We start from the raw sequence: 24,040 nt of genomic DNA, 5'->3' as shown, positions 1-24,040 counted from the left end.
TAGTGAAATATTAGATGCTAGTGAAGCTAGTTGTTCAGGGATGCCAATTTTAGAACCGCAAAAGAGAGTGGTTCCAGTGAGGAAAACTACTGCAATAACAGCTGAAGATTTGAATGATTGGATGAAAGTTCTTCAGAAAAAGGATAAAGATTCGCAAGCAATTGATGTGGCTAGGTTACGGGTAGAATTAGAAGAGCTTGTTACAGGGACAGTTCCAACAGAAATTCTTAAAAGTCATCATGATGGTGAACTAATGTTTATGTGTAAAAATATTACCTGGAGAGCGAGAAATACACATGACAGGTTAAGAGCAATAGCGAATGAGCAGGGAGTTGACATTGATAAGGTTAAAGCTTTGCAAAAAACCTACAGGATGGATTTTTCAGAAAAGGACATTGAAAATTTGAATGCAACTGGTAGAACAGGACAGATTAAAGAAATGGTTGCATTATTGCGAAGATGGGGAGATGTAGAAAAATGGAAGGATAGGTGGTATAAGAAAAGAGAGGAATCTGAAGATAGAACAACTTATTCAGCTTTTCCAGTGAGAGAAAAAGAGAAATCAGTGGATAATTATCCTATGAGAGAAATACCTGGAGGAGGATATGTACATGTTCCATGGACCAGACAGGATATTTTATCATTTACGAATGATTTCCCTCGATTGAGAGAAAAGCCCGTCGAGTGGTATAGGCAGGTAGATAGGTTTGTGAAATTGTCAAAAGTGCTGTGGATTGACCTGAATAGTCTGTTTGATATAATTGTTCCAGCAGATTTGTGGACTGAGTGTAAAATAGTTGTGAGTTGGCCTACTGAGGAATATCCAAGAGATCCAAGAACAGGAGCACCAGATCCAGAGGTAATGAGAAAGTATGATCAGGTGATGGTATACCTGAAGAGTAAAGTACCTGCAAAAGAGACAGATTGGGTAAAAATAGATAGAATACAACAGGAAGCAAAAGAATCAGTTCATGCTTTTTACGAGAGGCTGATACTGGCGTTTAAACAATTCAGTGGAGATGAACACCTGGGTGACAAAGATTTGAGTCATTTTGTATACAGATTTGTATATGGCCTGAGACCTGAAATTGGTGAGAGAATTCGTGAGCATACAGTGGATTGGCAGAGTAAGAAAATAGATGAAATTCTGAGACATGCTAAATACTTCAGTGATGAAATTGAAGCAAAACAAAGAAAGCTGAAAGAGAAAGCAATGTGGGCACAAGTGAAAGTTGCAGAAAGACAGGAAGCACAGTTGATGGAACAGGCGAATAATCCAGGAAATAATGCAGGGAATAGACCTAGATATGCAGGGAAAGGAAAGGGGAATCTTGAGGAAACGAAAAAAAAGTTTCCTTGTCACAACTGTGGCCAATTGGGACATTGGAGGAATGATTGTACGAATCCACCATTAGTGAATAATGAGGGTAAAACCTTAAATCAACAGGTGCAGAACGAGGGGAATAATCAACAGCAGCAACAGCAGAAAGTTGTGAGACAGCAGAGTCAAGAGCCAAAACCGCCCTTGCCGCAGAATAGAGGAGCACAAAAGTATAATCAGGATTCGGGATTCTACAATGATGAGCAGGTAAACAAACCAAGGCGTTCTAATCAGGTACAACAGTACTTGTTAAAGAATGAAGGGAGTGAATCTGAGGGTGATTATTGACGGTGCCGAAGAGAGGAGGAAGAGTGCATACTTGGTGCAACTCTAGAAATAGACCAGGCAGGACCATTTGTGGATGGGAAAATAAATGAAGAAGGTGTTACTTTTTTAGTAGACACAGGTGCGACAAGATCAACTGTCAGGTCAACAGATATTAGAAATCTTCCTCTCTCGGAGGAAGCAATCCAAGTAGTTGGTGTAGCCAATACACAAATCAGAACACGTCTTACGGAACCAGTAAGAGTACAGATAGGGAAATTTTCAGACATGCACAGATTTATTGTCTGTGACACGAGTCCAGTGAACCTGTTAGGTAGGGATCTGTTATGCAAGATGAATTGCACAATTTTCTGTACACCGGATGGAATAGCTTTTGAAACACCAGATGAGGATGTTTTGTACAGAGTGACTCTAGACAACAGGGAAAGTGAGTTAATTGGTGCATTTGCTGTGTTTGATCCAGAGGATTTGCCTCGAGAGCTGAGGGACACAGTGAAAAGGACAGTTTGGGATTTTACTGGAGAGGATGTGGGATTGATGAATAATGTAGATCCAGTGAAAATTGCAGTGAAAGAGGGAATTACATATCCTAACATTCCTCAGTACAAAATGACACCAGAAATAATTGAGGGAATAACTCCTATAATTGAGAAAATGATTCAGCAGGGAGTCCTGAGAGAACTACTGAGTAGTCCGTGTAATTCACCGATAATGGGGCTAAAGAAGCCTAATGGGAAATTTAGGATCGTACAGGATCTGAGGAAAGTTAATCAAATTGTGGTGGCATGTTGTCCTATTGTGCCAAATCCATCAGTGATCCTGTATCAGATTCCACATGATGCTGAGTGGTATACAGTGATTGATTTGTGTCATGCGTTATTTTCAATTCCATTGCATCATGACAGCCAGCCGATTTTTGCATTTAGGTTTGGCCAGCGTATTTTAGCATGGTGTCGAATCCCACAGGGGTATACAGAGAGTCCTTCGATATTTAATCAGTTGTTGAAAAAATCGTTGGAGAGTTTGATCATGCCTGAAAGTTCAGTACTAGTGCAATATATTGATGACCTACTTGTGGCATCAAAGACACGAGAAGCTTGTGAAGTAGATACCATAGCTTTACTGAATCATTTGGCAGATGGAGGGTTAAAGGTATCTCCAGCCAAATTGCAATTTTGCAAGAAAGAGGTGCATTATCTTGGACATAATATTGAAAAAGGTCTGAGAAAAGTGACTGATGACAGAATAAGAATCATCAGGGAAATAAAAGCTCCAAAGACCCAGAGAGAAGTGAGGATGTTTCTGGGGATGGTGGGTTATTGTCGTCAGTGGATAATTAATTTTTCGCTGATAGCAAAGCCACTGATTAAACTGACAAAAAGTGAGATGACAGACCCATTGGAACTAGATGGGGAACAAATGGCAGCATTTGAAGAGCTTAAAAATAAAATGTGTGAGGCTCCAGCTTTGGGTATGCCTGATTACGAAAAGGAGTTTGAATTGTACTGCAGTGAGAGAAATGGATGTGCACTTTCAGTGTTAATTCAGAAACATGGATTACTGAGAAGGCCTATTGCGTACTTCTCATCGACACTTGACCCTGTAGCTGTGGGTTTACCAGGTTGTCTAAAATCTGTGGCTGCAACATGCAGGAGTCTGGAACAGAGTGAGGGAATCATAATGGGATATCCTGTAAGGGTATTCGTACCTCACAATGTGGCAATTCTTTTGACAAGAAGCAGAACTCAGTATATGTCACATAGTCGGTTGACTAAATATGAGAAAGTGATTCTAGGAGCATCAAATGTGACTCTTGAGAGATGTGTAAATGTGAATCCAGCGACACTTTTGCCGGATATTGAAAATGTGGGTGTGAAAACAGAAGATGATCATGATTGTTTGGATGTGCTTGAGTACTGTACAAAACCGAGACCAGACATAAGGGATCTTCCCTTACATGAAAGTGATCATGTGTTGTTTTTTGGATGGTTCATGCCTGAGAAATGATGATGGTGTGCTATGTGCAGCATATGCGGTGTGCAAAGTTTCAGAGGTTATGGAAGCATCACCATTGAAAGGAGTGAAATCTGCACAGGTTGCTGAATTGGTGGCATTGACAAGAGCTTGTGAAATTGGGAAAGATTTGAGGACGACTGTGATGACTGATAGTCAGTATGGATTTGGAGTGGTGCATGATTTTGGCCAGCTTTGGCTACAAAGAGGTTTCTTGACATCGAGTGGAACTCCAATAAAGAATGCTGAAGCAATTGGGAAATTACTTGAGGCGATACAGCTGCCTAAGGAGTTAGCAGTTGTAAAGTGTGCTGCCCATGGACAAGGGGAGGATTTTATCACGGTTGGAAACCGGTATGCAAATGACATTGCTCAATACTGTGCAAAATCGAATCAGTCAATTAATAGGGAACGAGAGGGGGAAATGTCTTTTTGCTCTGTGATGTTTACTAATGCCTTAGAGACATGGGATGAAGTGAAGCAGTTGCAGGATGAGGCAGGAGAGGAAGAGAAAAAAGATTGGATTAAGGCAGGATGTGCCCCAAGAGAAAAAGACCATGTTTGGGTCTATAGGGATGGCAGACCAGTAATGCCCAACTCCATTTTGTCGTCAATGGCAAGGATGTATCATGGCCAGGGACATTTGGGAAGGGATGCGATGATAAGGTCGTTCAAGCAGACCTGGTACAATGCAAAGTTCAGGACAATTGCAGAGAGCATCTGTCAAAGGTGTTTGATTTGTCAGCAATTTAACACTGGGAAAAAGACAGTGGTGAGTCTGGGAACAATAGGCAGAGAAGGAGGTCCTTTTACAAGAATGCAGATTGATTTCATTGAAATGCCCCAAGTGAACAGACTGAGATATGTACTAGTTGTAGTCTGTTTGTTTTCAAGATGGGTTGAGGCCTATCCGACTAGGAGAAATGATGGAGTGACAGTGGCAAAATTACTGTTAAGGGAGTTGATTCCTAGGTACGGGTTTCCAGTGACGATTGAGTCTGATAGAGGTGGACACTTCTATAATGAACTCATGAGTTTGATTTGTGAAGCATTAAGCATACAGCAGAAGCTACATTGTGCATACAGACCAGAGGCTTCTGGTGTGGTTGAGCAGATAAACGGCACAATCAAGAACAGGATTGGTAAAATGTGCTTAGCCACTGGCATGAAATGGCCGGACGTCTTGCCTCTAGTACTAATGACTATTAGATCTACTCCAGATAGAACTACTGGTTTAAGTCCGCACGAGATAATCATGGGACGTGCAATGCGCCATGCATTTGTACCTGTCAATAAGTTGATGACAATAACTGATGACATGATTTTGGATTACTGTAAAGGCCTGGCTGACGCAGTTCATTCTGTGTTTCACCAGGTTGGAGAAGAAGCTACCACACTTGAGAAGAAGCAAGCTCATGATCTGAGTCCAGGAGACTGGGTGAGGATTAAGGTGCACAGAAGAAGAAATTGCTTAGTTCCAAGGTGGGGAAGACCGAGACAAGTCATTCTAACAACGACAACTGCAGTGAAGTGTGCTGGTGTGAAAAACTGGGTGCATGCGAGTCATACTCAGAGTTCCAAACCCAAAAGAGGGAACTGGTAAAGAGTATTTTGAAGAATCAGATTCCAGTGATGATGAAGACCCAGAACCAGTGAGAAAAGAAGCAGAAAAAACTCCAAGAGAACCATTGGGAGTCTCAGAAAGGAGATCAGATTCTGTAAGAGAGCCTGAAATTTCAAAAAGCAGTGAAGAAAAAAGAAAAGAAAAGAGCAATTCCACAGAGATTACTCCTGAATCAGAAGAGGAGGAGACTGAAGAACCACTTGAGATTATACTTGAAGAAGCAGGGTCAGAAGAAGATAGAGAGGGACAGATTGCGGAAGACCCCCGAGGAGGTGTAGGGAACTCTTCTAATAAGCTAGGTGAAGGGACAAGTAGACAGCAAGAAGATTGCGTGTCGGACACCCGAGGAGGGACAGGAGTAGGGAAGTCTCAAATAGTGGTGAAAGAAACTGTGGAGGAAAAGAAAACTGCTAGAAAACGAAAACAGAAGGCACTTGAAACAGAATTGGATGAGAGTGAGAATGAACAAACAGAGGGTCGAGTTCTGAGAAAGAGAACTTGGATTGGAGAAAGAAACAATAAAGAAATTAGGCCGAAGAAGGTGATAAAAGGAAATCGTTGGCCTAACAACAGAGTAAAGAGATTGAGATACAGAGTAATAAGAACAAATTCATCAAATGCTGAACAAGTGAATGAAGTATCGAGTCAAAATGAAGTAAAAAGAAAGGAGCAAGAAGAATCAGGAGAACCTGAGGAAATAAAAAGAATAAGAAGACCCAACCAAAAATACAGATCACCGGAATGGTCTTATGTGGCACTGTCTGAAGAAGGAGAAGAAGAAACAGTGACTCGAGGTAATCCGGAGGGGATCTTGAGAAAAGTGGTTGAGGAAAAAGAAGGAATCTTAAAAGTTATTCTGACTGACATTGGAGAAGAGTCAGATGCACAGGATGTTATTGATGATTTGATACAATTTGATGTTGCTGAAGAAGAAGGAGTGAAAACTGATGAATATCCAAATTGAGTGAACTGAAAAATCACTTGGAGGAAAAGTGAAAAGAGAAAGTCTGAAATTCAGTTGTCTGAAGTAATCCAAAGCATAATAGTAGTGGAGTAGTAGAGGCTAAGTCAAAAGACAAGGTCAAAGTAATAAAATGGCTAACATAGAGGATAATCAAAGTAGATGTGCCTTCTTTAAAAGATGGTGTAGAATGTGCTGCTGCTGTACTGGATTATTAATGCTACTATGGGGAGTTTTAGTTTTATTAGTTACTTTTAAAGTTACATTTGAGATGCATACAGAAAATATGACAGATATAGAGAAGAATTCGCAAAAATTAGTTTTGAATAGAATTAGTAATACTTACATACACAAAGATAGGTCAATAAATAATTTTTCTAGTAATGTTTTTTCGAAGTTGTTGTACGAATATGTGAAAACAATGGAAGTAAGGGATTGCTACGTTTGTATGCATCCGTTTCAGAGGGTGTTACTTATCATCATTTGCCAGCTACATATGGTATTTCATGTAGTATATTAAGTAGTGTTTTTTATTTGTTAGGGAAAGTAGATTATAAGATGTCTAACAGAGATAGTATTTTTGGGCATTTGCCAATGAACAAAGAGCTGAATCCAGCTAAAGAAGCTAACACTTTTGGTGAAATTTTTATTGAAGAAAAAGGATTAACATTAGATTACATTTTTAAGAATAATTTAACTTGCAGTCTGAAAGAAGAGGAGAAAGCTTTCCTGGATATGGTAGAGGAAAGGAGATTGAACATGCATAAGAAAGCAGGGAAATATGAAGTGAGTGAAACAATTTGGGACATTGAAATGGGAAAAGAATTGAGAAATGGGGCTAGTCCAACTTTAGCTCTAGATGTACCACAAAAGGGTAAACTATGCATTACAAGAAGGAAATCCCAATATGATACATATTTTGTTGGGACTAGTGAGTGCCATGATACATACTTCATTGCAACAGGTTGGGGTTTCAGAGGTGGAGAAGATACAGTTTTCCCAGGAGTGTATTATGTTTGTGGGAACAAGGCTTATTACAAGTTGCCTGACCATTGGTATGGCACGTGTTATGTGGGTTTGGTCTTTCCAAAGATTTTTCATATAGATAAAATAACAGATGTAGAACATATTAATTTACTAATGCGTTTCAAGAGAGAAACCTGGTCTGAAATTGTGGGTGATATTTTTGGGGTTTTAATTCCAGCAGTGGGAATTTCTTTAAATGCTTATGGAATTCGGAAACTGTCAACAGTGGTGGATCGCTTATCGACAAATACCGCTGGGGGGTTTCTTTTAGTGAATACGGAATTAAGTGCCGTACGTGCCATGTCAATGCAAAATCGACTTGCCCTTGATATTTTATTGGCCAAGGAGGGTGGAGTTTGTGGATTACGGAAAGTTCAACATTGTTACACTTACATTCCAGATGAAAGCAAAGACCTGAAGGTCTATATCAAAAATATTACTGATTTGCATGAAGAATTAGTACCACTTGAAGCTGAGAGTTTATGGACTAAAATAGCTAATAAAGTGATAGCTGTTAAAGATTTTATTGCAAAAATAGTTAGTACTATTATAGGTAGAATATTGTTTCCTTTAACTTGCATAATTATTGCTTTATTGATACTGAGATTAGTGTGTGTGTGTTGTAAAAACAGGGGAGGGAAGAAATTGGATAAAGAGAAGAAAAACAAAAGGTTGAAAAGAGAACCACAAGAAATTGAATTAGAAGAATTGAGGGAGAGTGTTTATTTGGAAACAAAGAGGGATGATGAAAGAGTGACTGGTGTGTAGTGTTGTGTAATGAGAAAAAGACATTTCCGATTTCTCTTAAAATGGGACTAAATTTTCACTAATTTTTTTTTGGGGGGTTTATTTGGTGATAAAATCACCAAAGGGGGGATTGCTAGAGCAGAGTTTTCAGTTTGAAAATAACTGGGTTTTGAAGCTCTGGTATGTCTATTTGTTATATTAATTTACTAATTATTAATTATTAATTATTTGTCTTGTGTAAGTGTTTATACTTACTAATCAACTCGTTTGTTTTAACAAGAGAGAATTACACGTGGGAATGCATAAGTGTGCTATTTAACAATAATGTGCATGTTTTCATGTTTAAACGTTGCTGAGTGCTGTTTATTCTTAAGCACGAAACGCTTTTCGAATTAATGCTTTTCTATGTTGCAAGAGCTAGATAATTGCATACACATAAGGGTATTAGTGGGGTTAACACTGTTCAATCACTATGCTGTGGTAACGTTGTTTTTGTCTCTTTTAATTAAGATGGTCTATTGTGGCCTATTGTGGCCTAAACAAAGATGGCCGATACGTAAAGCCTGGCCTCGAGTAGAATTTGTGACGAGAGAGAGCCTTGCTGAATATGGTCCTGAAGTCAGCTGACCACAGTCCTTGCTTTGCCTGATTGAAATTTTCCGTGAGGACAGCAGCAGTTTTGGGCGATCTCCAAATGAAATGAAGCGTCCTTGGCAGCTTTGGGAAACAAAGGAGCTTTAAAGAAAGACTCTGAACTGTGATCTCATTGCCGAGGAGACGTGGAAGTTATAAGATACAAATGTATTTTTTGGTTCCTGTTCCGTTATGTTTATTTTGTGATTTTTCCTGAGCGGAGATTTTTAAATGTAGCGATGCTACATCCTTTCCTTCTCGCTTTGCTCAGAGGTTTGACGGAAGAAGTTAATTACAAATTATGTTTTTCTTTGTTCGACTTGCTATAAGAATTGTTAGCCTAGAAAGGGCTTTGCCACTTGCCATTTGCCTTTTGCCGCGTTCCGAATCTGCGTTGGTGAGGATCGTTGCTGAGAGGACTTCGTCTTGAGAGACTTTACCGAGAGACTTGTCCTGACCCGTTCTGACATTTAGCTAGAATAGGTAACTATGAGAAAAATGATTTATTCTGATTGATTTCCTTTGACTAATTTTAGATAAAGCAATATAACTTTGAATATGGTGTTGGTTATTATTTCTCGTCAATTATTGAGTATCCTATTTTGATTATTATTGTATGGATTGTTTAGATTATGTTTAAGGGCAGTCTCAATAACCAGATCTTATCGACCCCGATATAGATGCAGGGTGTTTAGGAGTTTTTCTTTCCACAGGTTATTGTTGGTAGAGTATTTGAGTGTATGTTAGTGTAATGGGCCCTAGTGTATGAAGAATGTATGTGCTTGTAACTGTGAGATTACTCTATCTGTGGAAGTAGGGATATTATATACATCCTGATCTCTATCAGCCCCTCCCCTCGACAACTGGACAATTATCTCTGCCTAACAAAAATGAATGTGTCCATTTGTAACGAAACTGGTGCTCCTGTAAAGCGCTCTGATACCTGATTAGTTCGCCCTATATAAAACTCAAAAAATAAAATAAAAACAAAAAAAATCTTAACATGAAAAATATAATCCTATGTTTGTTCATGCGAAGACCTGCTACGTTGTGCCACTACATCTCTAGGTGGCCGCATGTAGAACAAGGCATCATCGGCATACATGATTCACCTATCATTCGGATTCCTCCAACATGCAGAACTCTTGAGAAACGAAATATAAGTACTTATATTCTAGATCTAACCCATAAATTTCATAAAAGGAGGTGGATTTGTCATGCAACTTGATAGATATACATGGTATGACCATTTGCAGAGGTTCTGTGGCAAAAGGTAGGACCAGTGTGCATTGTACCAATCCTGAATCTCAATGCTCGAGAAATAAGAGCCAGTGGCAAGTGTAAGGATGAAAGCCTCCAACCTTTTTTTTTTATCCTTTTCTCCAGTGTTTTTCTTTTTTTTTTGGCAATTTGCTGGGATCCTCATCCCTAGGGCCCGACAAACTGCAGAACTTGTGATCCTCAGGGGCACCTTTGTTGCTTTCCGGATTATGGAGAAACACTCTCCGTCTCTCCTCACTCTCTGTAGCCATGTGGGGGTGTGTGTAAGGAGGACAGTTTGCAATCCCCATTAGTGTCCCTTTCATTAAGATTGCCATCCATTGATCATATACATCTATTTGAAACCGTAAACGCAAGATGGGCAATAGCTTCCATCGCAGAGAAAACACAAGCACTCTACTACTACTCACTTAGTCCTTTGCTAACTCCAGGACCTCTTGGAGGAGAACACACAAAGTTTCCTGCAGTTCCCTGCTAGAGCAGGCTGCTGAAGAGGCTGTATGGCCAGTTGCCTATAGGCACAATGATCAGTGCAATTCATCTGGAGAGAGATAAAGTGTGCCCTTCCCAGAAGCGCCACCCCAGCTTAGTTGGATTTCGAACTAGAAACCTACACTAGCACTGATTTGCAGAAAAAGCTGAACTAATGCCAGGGACTGGCCATATATGCTGAAGCTCCACTTGAGCTTGAAGAAGGCAACAGATCTCGAACAGACTTGCATGGACCTTGGTGTGGTGTTTCCAAACGTGGAGTCAAGTACTGTCCATTTCCTCTTGGGTTTGAACATGCCTGACACTCTGCACCAGCCCTGCTACTACTGACTGACTTCTGGAAGCTTCCATCAAGCCTAAAGAGTCCAGACATAGGACCTTCAGGCCAACATAAGCCTATCGCTAGAATCCAACATCTCTTAATACGGGCGAGGAGAATATTGACTCAGCCTCGTGATCACACTACCTCCTTGCACAACCTTTTGTCATTTTACCTTGTCTTTTTGTGAAGGGGTCCAGTACCTAGACAGCCTATTTGCAGGCCAGACTAAGGAGACCCCAAGTAGGACCACAATGATCCTACTGTAGGTCCTTTGCCTGTGATTCACACATCGTTTGTATCACAGCATAAGACAGCAGTCTGCCTTCGAGTCTGATCACTACCACATGGTATACTGCCCCCGACCATGAGTCACTAGGACTCCCAGGTTGCAAAATATGCACTTTTTCAGCAACAGGCAACTTTTAACTCTAAACTGCAATATAAACTAATCTCCTTAGTCGCTTTTTCCTCTTTTAAACCAAAAGACAATTCGTTTGCACTTTGCTAAGGTACTATTTCATCAACTTATACTTTGCTGCTGCGTTTTTATTTTTGTTGAGCCAAATTTTAGTTTTTGCACTCACGAATAGCAAATATTTTCAAACCAATTACGAGGTTACCAGGTTTTGGCAGGAGGTTTGTAATACTAGAATTTTACAAAACGGTGTTTTCAGCGAGTAGTAATCCCAGAAGGTACAAATTTACAAAAACTGTGAAAGCCATTCATTTTACAATAACGCCACCATATTACATTTGCACTTAGATATCTTGAACAGAGGGTAATGTATAAATATAATAATTCCTTTGTTGTGTATCTGACTGTGCGTTTTGCTGTACACAATACTATATTTGTGGAAATCTTATTAAAGATCTTAACGTTTCATGTCTTGCCAAAAACGCAGAATTCTGGCTGAACATTAACATCTTTATTGCAACTGTGAGAGCTCCACTCAGCCTCACACCACCTTTCAGCTTCACCCTGACTGCATGTTCACTTCTCTTCTACAATGAAAATCAAGTAGGCTTTGTAGGCAACTGTTCTTTCATAGATTCTTTAGATCCACAACCTGTCCTGGTTTGTGGAGTACGGTACATCTCACTTTTGATGTTGCTTCGTTGTCCTAGAGATCTCACGAATCAGGGAAACAAAGTATGAAGACTAGATGCAATATTCTGCCGTGGGTTGGTGAATCCACAGTTTACTAAAGTATTCACCTACAAGAATAAGGCAAATTACAAGTCCATCTGGGAGCTCACACAGAACTACGCTGGAATTTTGGTTTCCAGAGCTCTTCACTACAACGCAGTGTTCATATTATAGGATGTGGCTTACAGTTTTTGTCTGTGACTTATTCAGTTCAAATGATTCAAATGCAAGGATAGATAGCATATACTACCCCTTAATTTTCAATACAGAAAACTAAAAATGCAACAGTACAAGAACATTTTGGAAAATTTAAATTGGTCCCAAGCACAGAACAAGGCACTCAATGCTGGCAAAAATAGTAAAGCAACTGCCACATCTCTTCGAGACAGATCCAGGGTACAACTCATACAGTGATAAAAAAAAGAACCAAGGTGAAACTACAGCCAATGACTTAATGCCTACTAGGGTGAAAGAAGCTCATACATGTGCATGCCAAAACACATCTATGGGAATAAGGCAACTACTTGGCTACATCTTCAGCAAGGTTTTACAATAATCACATATGGTGGGCAAATGGGGATGTAGAATCCATTGAGAAGTTCATAGCGCTGCGTGCAATAGTCACCTTTTTATCAGCCTCACTGCCCGAGTCACTTTCAACTGAGCTTGAAGTGTCGAGTTCCTTTGATTTAGGCATGCTGAGGGAAGACAAAATAATAGAATAGGTTGTAAAAACTTCAAGCAATCGTATAAATCATACAAAACAACAGCATTCATCATACATTTACTTTTGTGAACGAATTTGCAATTTTAAGTTCAACAAAGGTATTGTGCCTAAAAAGTAGGCCAGTGCCCTCTAAGACCGAAAGGCATTTGCCCTGATTTAACCTGCACAACAGAACGCAAAGACAGTGCTTCCGCCCGCCACTAAGATCTACATTGCTCTGAAGCACAGCGAACAACTGGGAGCATTGGGCTTTGGTTTAACCAGTGCTCCTAGTTCCAAGGAGCCAGGCATTGAGTAACCACGTAAGTATATTAACTGCAACCTTATGAAAGGTAGGTAGCAAACGACACAAGTGGAACTCCCACAGCTGACCAACCATGTACATTCTAGCTCATAATTCTATTTTAGTTTATAGCCACAATTGTATGCATCCTAATTACATCACATTCCGCACTTACAACACTTAATGATGGTAACAATTTACACTTTAGCACACACTCGTAGACAACACACACCTATGGTTAAATCCTCTCTAACCACTAACTGATAATTTATCATCAATCCAAATCCTACAACTACATTGTACTTAATTCCAACTTCAGCCACTCTACACAATCAAGCCACTTAACCTTAGTTTCCCATAAGCCTTAGATTCAGCATTGGCACCGTATTTCACTTTTTGTGCAACTCTTAAGCAAGATAACTTCTCAACCTAACTCCCATCCTCCTCATCTGACGTCCCATCACCTGCCAATCTTTCATGTGCATCGATAGTTGGGTCTATACAAATGCTAATACCAAATTAACATAAAATGGCATAACTTGAAAACATGTTTATGCGTAGTGGTTTTCCTTACATTAACGTAAAAGGGCTATGACCAGTTAAGGTTTAATACAGTATTGTATTGTGAGACAGACCCTTTGCAATCTTACAAGTATAAATTCAGAATAGAGTTTCTGTCCAGTGATCAAATAGGGCATATGAAATGGCACTTTAAATCAAGTATGCAGAGAGGCCAGAATACTAAGATACAACAAATTGTATTGTAAATGTTAGGTCTTGGATTAATTTCACACTGTGAGTTCTCGAATATGTTTAGCACTAATAATGTATAATCTATTTTGGGAAGCGAACAACAGTCTTACCTTAAATGCTTCGTTATATCTCTCATTTTATCACATTTAGCTAATCTCGCTAGTGTACTGCTCCTGCTCTCCAAGAAAGATGGGCCCACAACGTAGTGTTAAGCGGGGATTTAAAGAGGGCAAGGAAGCTGGTCTCCCAGTTTGGGATGGGTGATCAAGGGCAGCTGCACCCAGTTCAGCATATGACCCAGCATAGAGTGCAGTGGTTCCCCAGCCACTTGCTAGGGGTGGGGTGTCCCTCAGGGGAGAAAGGCCAATGGTCTGCAGCAGAGACTACATCCTCCGTATCAGCGCAACCGGACAGGGCCAAGGAGACGGCCATCAAAGGTAATGTTGCGACAGCCGCTGCTTTGCCAAGTATGGATCTGGGTGAGACCAGAGTGGGATTAGTTGGGGGCGGGGGAGTTCATATCCCCACAGACGCAAAGCCTGACTGCACCTATTCAGAATGGACCTCAAGACCTGGCTCTTTGGATGACCACGGAGCTGCTCGAAACCCCCCAGCGCCTTGAGACCTCATAGAAAAGATATGGAATGGTGCGTTTGTGGAGATATATAATCACATTATTGAGACTCCAATGAGGATGGATGCTAAACGTTGTAAGGAGTGTTCGCATTCCAAAGGTTGCTCTCATTCCCCGTGCAAGCAGAAGGTAGGGGAAACAGAATTCGGTAAAATGTTTCACTATCTTTCATTCAGTCATGGTAGAGAAGTTCCCTGAACTGGGGCATCAGCTCTCTTGTGACCAAAACAAAACTGTCTGTGCGCATGATGAATTTAGGAGCAATCACGGAAAGATTATGACGGGTCATTTAGTAGGAAGAAAGTAACCTGCAAAACACTGTATTGGGAGCAGACTCACGTAGATTCTTGGTTATGCCATGTGATGGGTAGGAAGCCAGAGTCCAACGTACCTCAGTCTTTTCGGGCAGGGCCGGGCCAAGGGACGGGGTAAAACAAGGGAGCTTGCTGGGACTATAACAGAAAAACGTGCACAAGACCACCTGGGACCTATACATTCACACACAATTATTCCTTTTGTGGCATGCCAGCACAACAAGAGTTCAAGTGCTTCAAAAAAACATAGAAAAGGGTCAGAGGAAGCAGCCATTCCCTGTCCGTTTTCCAGAAGGCCCAATCTCCGGTTAACATTCAGGATTTGACCCATTGGCTTAACTGTTACAGTAACCCGAGGGCAGAATAGGCACTTTGGATGGCTTCACTTATGGTTTCATGATTCCTCCTGAGGTGGGAGTGGGTGGGGGGGGCAGCCTAGAGGGGGTCTGCTAAATAACATTACTTTTAGGGCAAAGCATGTCCCAGGGGTACTCAATAATGGTGCTGATGTTTTGTCTCGACTAAAGTTGCAGGAGTTCAATCCAGTTACCATCCAGAGAAAGCAGTATTCCCATTCCCGGATCGTCTTTGGAGGTTTGGTGCCCCATTCTAACAGACTTTGAGGCAGCCAGCTTAGCTACTACGTCGAGGATAGACTAGGAGGGGGCATTCCTGTGATATCCGCATTTTTCAAGCCATGGTGTCATCTGCAAAAAGAACAGATGATGGACGGAATGCTGAACAAATGAAACAAACATTCACCCCCAGTCACAGATCTGTTTTAAATCCACTTTTTGGTTTTTGTCCACCAGGCCATTCCAGTTTAGACCCAGCTATATGCAAATCAGTCTTGACACTGCTCTCCATGGAAACAGTCCAGCCCTGAACTGCCACGCCAGACAATCCCTCGGCCAGAAACAAGCAACATGGGACCGGTTACGGGGTATCACCCCTCATCAGCCATGCTAACTTGAATCTGGTGGCGTAGAGAGCATGGGACCCACGTCTGGGCATACCCTTCCCACTTAGGCAGACAAATTCAAAAAGAACAGATAATGGACGGAATTCTGTACAAATCAAACACTCACCCCCAGTCACAGATCTGGGTTAAATCCATTGTTCGTTGGTTTTTTTTTTGCACTCCACATAATTATAGTTTAGAATCAGCCATATGCAAATCAGTCTAGACCATGCTCCCCAAGGAAACAGTCCAGCCCAAACTGCCAGGCCAGGTCCTCCCTGGACCAGAAACAAGCATCCTGGGACCGATTTTGGGGCATCATCCCTCATCAGTCGGGCTTACTTAAATGCAAAGGCGTAGCGAGCATGGGACTTCCACTGGGAATACCCTTCCTACTTAGGGTGACATTTTGGAGCAACCTTTCTGAGTAGCATTCCTGGCAAAGCTAAAAGACGGAGGGACAAACAGTGGCTTACGCAAACAGGTATTTTCTGTGTAAAGTTGGGTGGGCACAAGGACTGGTCCTATGCATTTCCCATCAAAAAAGCCTTAATGGGCTGGCAGAGGATGGAGGGAAAGCGGAAAGCCAACTGGCCTGCAGAGACTGGTTGCCCTGGGTTCAAATTTGCCAGAGGTCTGCCATTCACAGCTGTTTAAGGTAGCATGTTTGCCTAGCCTTTTATGGGGCTGTCCGAATAGGGAAATTGGTGGCCCAGTCTAAGAACATTTAAGGGGCCTTTTAGCTGGAAAGGTTGAGTTGGTCTGGGGGATCGTTGGCAGTGATTTTGAGATTTTCGAAAACTGACCAGTTGAGCAGGGGGGAGCATATAGTTAGGCATAGGGCCCCGGGCTTCCACTGTTGACTTGTGCAGTCTCTAGTAGATAACCTGGAGCTGCGTCCATAGGGTCCAGCCACAGTACTGTTCCTCCATGCCGATGAGTCCACTGTCTCCAGACATCAGCTCTATAAGAGAATCACCATAGCGGCAACTCGGAGCAACCCATCTCTTGTAAGCTCGCAATCTTTCCGCATAGGGACGGCCCCTTATGTGGCAGGTCGGGTCTGGACAGCCAGCAGGTGCAAAGGATTTGGAGATGGCGTTCAGTTGCATTTGCTATGACTTCTAATAATGCTTCTCTGCCTTCCTCTGTGCAGTTGCTATGCCCACGAAAGAAGTGCTGACACAAGTTTGGAAGAAGCTGCATGGCATCTCTTTTTGCCTATAGCCAGTAACAGAAGTATACACTACAACCTAATATGAGAATTGCAAAATAGGTGGTCATCCTAGCTCGGGTTGGGACCTTTCATTAACATGGAGCTGAAGATGTGGTCTTTTCACTCTGTACAGTCCCCCTCTTGGTGGGGGCAGCAGTGCTGTTTCTAGCCTCATAGCTTACACCACCCACAACAACCCCCTGAGCGAGGATAATGTGAATGTGCCATGGTGGTGCCTGGAAGCGAATTCCTTGGCCTCAGTGTACATGCCACTTCCTGTTCCTGGAAGCAGACATTAATGGGACACAATGCCATCACTCACTCTGCCTGATAATCCAACTACCTAATGGCAGGCCTTAGGCTGACCCAAAATGTGAATGACCCTAGTAACAAAGCCAGATACTCGTAACATAGCCAGTGACTGTACACCATTGACTATGCTATTTATGCTGATGTAACACGTAAAGGACACTCCAATCAACTAATGGGGGAAAAGCCTGGCCCAAAGCCTCATCTCTGTGTATGTATCATTGTGAATTCTTTTTGTTATTGATTACATCAATTTTGGACGGAGGGACAGCAAAGTCTGTCTCTAGCCCAGACCTAAAATTTGGATAAACGAAGAGTTTCAATGTAGCTTTTGCTTGAAAAAAGTGCAAAACTGGCGGTAGACAGGGTTAGAAAGGTGTAAACTGCAGTCGAACAGTTGAGGGATGATCTGGAGAAACTGTTGAAAATGGGTTAATTCAGAGGTCTTCAAACGTTTTTCCTCTGAGGCCCCCAAAGCAAAATGTTTTGAATTCGGCCACCCTCCAAACTTTATTGCAAGGATTGGGTAGGGAAGGGGCAGGGCAGGATGAGGGGACGGGGTTTATGAGATCAATTCATGGATACTTTTTCTAGAGCTCATAATCCACAATAAATGTGAGACTTTTAATTGGACAAATTCAGTACAAAAAAAACAGATAGTTATAAGGAGCAAAAAACTGTGCTCCCCATAATTTGTCTGTTGTGAGGCCCTCGCACTTCGGGCCCCAATGGCGCTGCAATTACTGCACTCAGGATAGCTGCGGCTCTGAGTAGCAGTCTATATCCTCTGCCTCTTTGACCCCCTTCTCCACCATGCCTGGGCATCCCTCCAATATTGAAGCAGGCTCTCTGTCCCCTTTTTTTCTGCAGTTTTATCTAGGACGGGCTAGGTCCGAGGGCACTAGAAGTTTATATGCGAACCAGCTACATTACACATGGTCAGATTCATTTTTTAGGCATGGGGAGATTAAGTAATTTGCCCAGAATCACAGAATGTTGAGCTGATACCGGGATTTGAACCCGGTTCCAAAGTCGGCAGTTCTTGCTGTTAGGCCACATCTCATCCCTTTTAGAAAATAAATTAGCTCTGGGTTGTCCCCAACTTTTGCAGTAAAGGTGCTCTCAGCTTTATTGCTACCAACGAAAATTAGCCCCATACCCTTTTTTTAGGTCTCGCCTGAGCCAGCGCTTTAGCGCTGCTCTCGCGAGAGCTTTAGTAAACGGGGGGGATTTGGAAGTGCAAACTAGTGTTTTCAGGTCTCCAAATACAGTGCATGTGCGCCGGGCGCGCGCACCATTTGGCAGCCTACGTGATCATTTCGCGGACGCTTTGATGTTCTCAGTGAGCCGCGCGGCCACTGAGAACATCAAAGCGGCCGCGAAAGTGCACACCATTTGCCAGCCTGCGTGCCTCTCTCCCCTTAGAGGGCGCGACGTGCCCTACCCCCTCCCTTATCCCACTTCCTGCTTGTTTCTCTTTCTCGCTCTGGTGTATTTCGCCCTTTTCCACGCGCTGTCTCGTCATCCTATTTTTATTCTCTTGCTTCCCTCTTCCTCATAGTCTCTCACACATATCATTCCATCTCCTCTCGGTCTCCCATCTTCATGTTCCACCCTCTATCACACCCATCGCGCACTGCCCCCCTGCTCCTGCTCTTTGCGTTCTGTCACCCCTCTCCTCCTAGCTCCCCTCTCCTCCTAGCTCCCCTCTCCCCGCTCTCCCCTTGCGCACACCCCTCCTTCCGCGTCTCTGCACATCTCCCCGTCTCATGCTTAACTTCCTGTGTCACTCCTGTCCTGTCGCGCAGACAGCGATGAGCTGCTGATATCCCTGGCCCTATCTCTCTCTCTCTCCAGCAACCGCAGCCCTATTGGAGCCTCACCCCCTCCATTGCAGGGTGATGCTGGCAGTATTATTGTCCTCACAACGAATGCCTCCTGTGTGTCCTGCTGCAGTCTCGCTGTCTAGTTTTTAAACACTGCTTACGAGATGCTCTGTTGCAATCTCACCATCACCCCTCTGCCTAGCTGTTTACAAACTGCCCCCCCCCCCCCGTCTTTTAAATGTCTCTTTTGGAAGGTGTTTTTAAAGTTGCTCTGCAACCTTCCTCACTAACGCCCTCTTCTTTGATTTCTCCCCTCAGACCTTCCTATAAACGCTTCTCCCGCCCATCTGCTCCTTTCCAGGCGCATCTCTTCTTCGTCTCCCCCCCTCAATCCCTGACGGAAACTCCTCACGCAACTCTCTGAACCTCGCTTAGTGCACTGCTGCTTCTTTCTCTCCTCCACATCACCCCCGTGCCCCCCCGGACTCCTGCCTCCCCATCTTCACCTTTATTTCTATAATCCTTATTCGCCTTTCGTCTCCCCCTCGCCCCCTCACACCCCACACTGTCCGGTCAGCCAGCAGCTCTTTGTTCTCTCCCTCTCCCTTCTTCACGGCCCTCCCCAGAGCTCTCACGATCATGTATTCACTCACACCTACCCCTGTACCTACGCACCTGTTCTCCTCAACTGTTTCTTTCCCTCACTCTGGATTCCTCAATCTCCCCATTGCACCCCCAGACACCCCTCCGTTCACCGAATTTGCTTGCTCTCCCCCTTCCCCCCCACGCTGTTTCCCATTCCCTGGAATCGTACTGCTCTATAAACTGTTCTTTAGCAATATTTTTATTAAGCATTCTGGCTCTGAGCTGTTGGCGCAATTCAAATAAAAGCAGGCAGTAATTATGCAAGTGTGGGGCAAGGGGCGAACGCAAGAAGGCGACGCTAGGGTTTTTTTTATTGCTCATGGGTTTTGTCTCTTCAAGTGGGCAGTCGCCTTTTTTCCAGCTTTCTTTGCAGGCCGTGTCCTTTAACACATGTGCTGTTACTAGCAGGGGGCTAGTTTTCATGTATTTTCTACTTATTTCCCCTTTCATATATATATTGTTATCTGCCTTTCGCACTTCCTCTGTCATCCTTTCTCTGCTCCTCTGTTTATCTCTTTACACTCTTCCTCTCACCATTTCCCCTTGCTGCTCTTTTTTTATCTTTGTATCTAGTCCTCTGCGGTTTCTCTTTCTAGCCATCAGCCAGGCACTCAGCCTCTATTTCTTTTTATCCCTCCTGTGGTCACTCTGTTTCTGTCACTGACACACACACTGACACACACACACACACACACTGACACACACACACACACACACTGACACACACACACACAACTTATAAGAACCCAAAGGCGAGACCTATTGGCTTTGCCAAGGCTTGTCTTTTCTTCTTAAGAGAAAGGTAGTCATAATTGTGATCCACCGCATCCCTCACACTCCTGGACCCCAGCGCTACTACACCTGCTTCACTAATGATTGCTACTGCTTTTCGAAGTGGGCTGTTTCCACTGCCCTTTGTTAAAAACGTGGGCTTCGTTCTTGCACCATCCCACTCTGATGTCCAACCTAAGGGGTTTCCTCTACTTAAATGTTCCCCTACCGTGGGCCCTTGCTCTGAGGCTCAATGAAAGACTGGCACACCAAGTTTGCACTGGCCCGTCATGCAAGCAATGTGAGATAGTAAAACAGCCATATTTGGGATTCATTCAGGGCCATTCAAATTATGCAATTTTGCTGCCACTGTGTTTATTTTGCATACTTATGAATTTGCCGTATTTGCCACATAATCCTTCACCTCCTGCATAATCTGTAGATTTTAACAAAAAAGTTACTAAAAACACTGCAACACATGTTGCCGCACACTAAAAGGCCCTTCGCAAAGGTTGACTTGTCACCTTTCTGTGACTTATTGCTATATTTGTGTTGAACCAGTATTATTGAGGTGAAACCTATGCTCAGACAGTGTTAACAAATGTAAAAATTACAAAATAATGAGGTAATACTATCACATACTGTATTTGTCCTTCCTTGCCTCATAATTTAATCAACTATGCTAGTATAGACTGATTACTTATTACTAAAATATACAGATATAAACAGGGCCAATAGAATTATGCGATTGTGCGGTCGCACTGCTTTTCACAAAATGATAGATTTGCCGCATTTGCCACGAGTCATTGGCTGCTGCATAAATTGCAGATTTTAACAACAACAAAAAAATGTGTTTCTAGTTCAACTGGTTCAAAAGTTACTAAAATCGCAGTGTCACGTGTTGCAATTCAGTAGAAGGCCCTTTGCAAAGCTTGACTGGTCACCTTTCTGTTGTTTATTGCTATATTTGGGATTTGAACTGGCGTGAATGCGGTGCAACCAATGCCCAGACAGTGTTAAAAACTGTAAAAATGACACAATAATGAAGTAACATTATGACAAAATGTGCCACATTACGCCGCATAATTTACTCGCCCATGGCCCATAATTTGGCCCTCACCTGTCACATAATTCCAGTAGCTCTGGTTATAAATAATGATTTACATATGCTCAGCACTTTTTCCACAGGCTGGACCTCACAGTACTATCATATCACAAATCATTATTCCCAACTGTGCCAACCAGGATTCAATTCTGTGACTCTCTGGTCACACACAAACATCTGCAGTGATTGCATATGGGAGAGGACACGTCAAGTCCCTCCCGCCAAGTCAATATCCCCAAGTCCATTTCCCACAGCTCCTCCCGCCTCAAATGAGAGAGTCTGAGACCCAATTTTGTTTGGTTAGAGACTGTTACCATCTCAGGACATATTTTATTTATACTCCTTACATAAAATTCAGTAATCAGTTAAACACAGCACAATCCAAAAATGTTACATGAGTTTACAGCCATGTGATTTAACATTCAGCTATACATCTTGTCACCTAACCCCTCTAACAAATAGTTTTCTGTTAAGTCATGGTTGACTCATTCCCAATCACCCCTGCCCGTCCCAGGGTTTTAGCTTGTGTGGAAAATTCATTCCCTGAGCCTCTCTTAAATGAGGTTCCTGTGAGCTAGCCAAATTTAAGTCAAATGCGGAAGGCCTGCTTGCCCCAGAGCCTTGCATCTCGGGCACCCCCACACCCATCAGAGAGCCAGCCTGTGCAAACAGGCCGTGCCTTGGTCCCCTGGCACAGACTGCACTCACCAACCCCCAGAGGGATAAGGTCTCAAAAGCACCACCACGCAGGTGTCGAGCTAGGCTGGGGCAGTGGAAGCGACCTTCTGAACTCCTCCACTGGCAGCTTCTCTACCGAATGCTGCAAGCACACCCCTTTGAGGTCCCAGTGACAAAGTACGCATGAGTGTATTTCTTGGTGACCTGAAAATTCCTGCCAACCATGAACTCACCCCACTACAGGCCAGTATGTTTCACCGACCGTCTGGATCCCCCCCACCACCTAAGAGACAAATTGACACGAGAAATCGAACAGGTTACCCACGAACATGGCATTGCCTTCAGGAGACAAATGCTCTCCATCTGGAAGAAAAAACATCTCTCCCTCTGAAGCAGCCATGGGGGATCCAGTTCAACATAAACGATCTCACCAACTTTGAGAACCATCTGTTCAGGCGCTTGGTGGACTCATCAGTGATGTCATAAATTATATCATAGAACATGTCATGAGTGATGTAAGATAGGATGTCATAAGCAACGCATGGGGGGGCGCAAGGTATAGTTAGCTCTGCTAACTATATCTGGTGCGTTTCAGAGTTTTTTAGTTCAAAACGTTAATGTTGTCAGAGACAATTCCTCTAACTAGAACGTTACTTTAACCTTATGTATATAGAACACACACCTACAAGGTTACCAAAAAATCGGGACAGGCCAAACAAACATAGAAGTAAGCCCAAAGGCTTTAGTCCTACTTTTATGTCTGGGCTGTCCCGGTTTTGTACTCAAAATCTGGTCACCCTAGCTTTAAGTTATACCCACACGTTATGACGGCGTCAATTCTTGCCTCTCTCTGCTCTAGCTCCGATGCCGTCACATAGCACATCCAGCCCAGTAGCTTTAACAAGCATTGAAAATGCAATAGGTCTCGCCTTTGATTAAGTTAAAGCCATTTGCTTTGCTAATGGTATTGTACAGCAAAGCAAATGGCTTTACCTTGATAAAAGGCGAGACCTATTGCATTTTCAAAAAACTGAGAATGGACAAGTGTTAATTCTTACAGCAGGAGGTGGAATATTTAGGCTACACTATTTGTGCCCAAGGTATAAGGCCAAAGGATAACTTAGTGAAAGCCATCAGAATGGCGTCAAGACCACGAGATGAGGACAAACTGAGGTCCTTTATGGGTCTTGCGGTGTATGGCACTAAATTAGTGAAAACATCTGCTGACTAGACAAAACATATGAGGTCATTGTTGAGAAAGGGCAAATCGTCTGTATGGCTGGGTGAGCAAGAACAGGCATTTGAAACAGTTAAGAAAGACATAGTGAAGGCAATATTTCTAACAATTTGATATTTTAAAAAAAACTGGGTAACAGGAGATGCAAGTGCTCTTAGTGTGGGAGTAGTCCTTCCCAGATGCATGGAAAATACAGTGGCTTTTGATCCCGGTCATTGACAGATGTAGAAAGGAAGTACTCTGTCATCGAGACGGAGGACTTAGCCGCTGTTGGCCCATGCAGTACTTTAGGACATATGTACAGGAGATAAATGTGACCCTAAGAACTGACCACAACCTTTTATAGAAGGTGAGGTGCCAGTACCTTGACGCAAGAGGGACTCTAGGATGGCATCGGGCACCAAACGCGCGTGACCCTTAAGCAATCCATAGATAGGGTATCTCTAACTGATGGAGCGCTGACTCAGGTTAGAGCCTTAGGCCTCACGTATATGCATGGAATGCATACATAGCTATGCAGGGATACGAACTTAGCCCTGAAGAGGGTCTCAGACCCGGTCGGTCTCTTGGTGTGGGCTGAAACATGTTACCACTGGAAAATTAGGGCAAGTTGAGAATTTAAAGCTCAATTAAAACTCTGGGACATATTTTAATAATACCCCTGGTACC

At 42.8% G+C, this 24,040-nt stretch overlaps 1 protein-coding gene across 2 annotated transcripts in view; it reads right to left on the bottom strand.

Moving 5' to 3' along the window:
* The window catches only part of LOC146864031 (activated RNA polymerase II transcriptional coactivator p15-like), a 133,083-nt gene that overhangs the window by 89,592 nt on the left and 19,451 nt on the right, over window positions 1-24,040 (bottom strand). For both annotated transcript variants that reach the window (XM_085630739.1, XM_085630748.1), the window contains exon 2: window positions 12,538-12,610. In XM_085630739.1, coding sequence (XP_085486865.1) covers window positions 12,538-12,609 — 72 coding nt within the window. In that variant the 5' untranslated portion in view covers window position 12,610. The remainder of the gene's footprint in view (window positions 1-12,537; window positions 12,611-24,040) is intronic.

The sequence above is a fragment of the Triturus cristatus genome, chromosome 2_1 (assembly GCF_964204655.1).
Source record: "Triturus cristatus chromosome 2_1, aTriCri1.1, whole genome shotgun sequence".
In the NCBI taxonomy this organism is placed as follows: Eukaryota; Metazoa; Chordata; class Amphibia; order Caudata; family Salamandridae; genus Triturus; species Triturus cristatus.
This window is presented reverse-complemented; position numbering and strand designations above follow the sequence as displayed.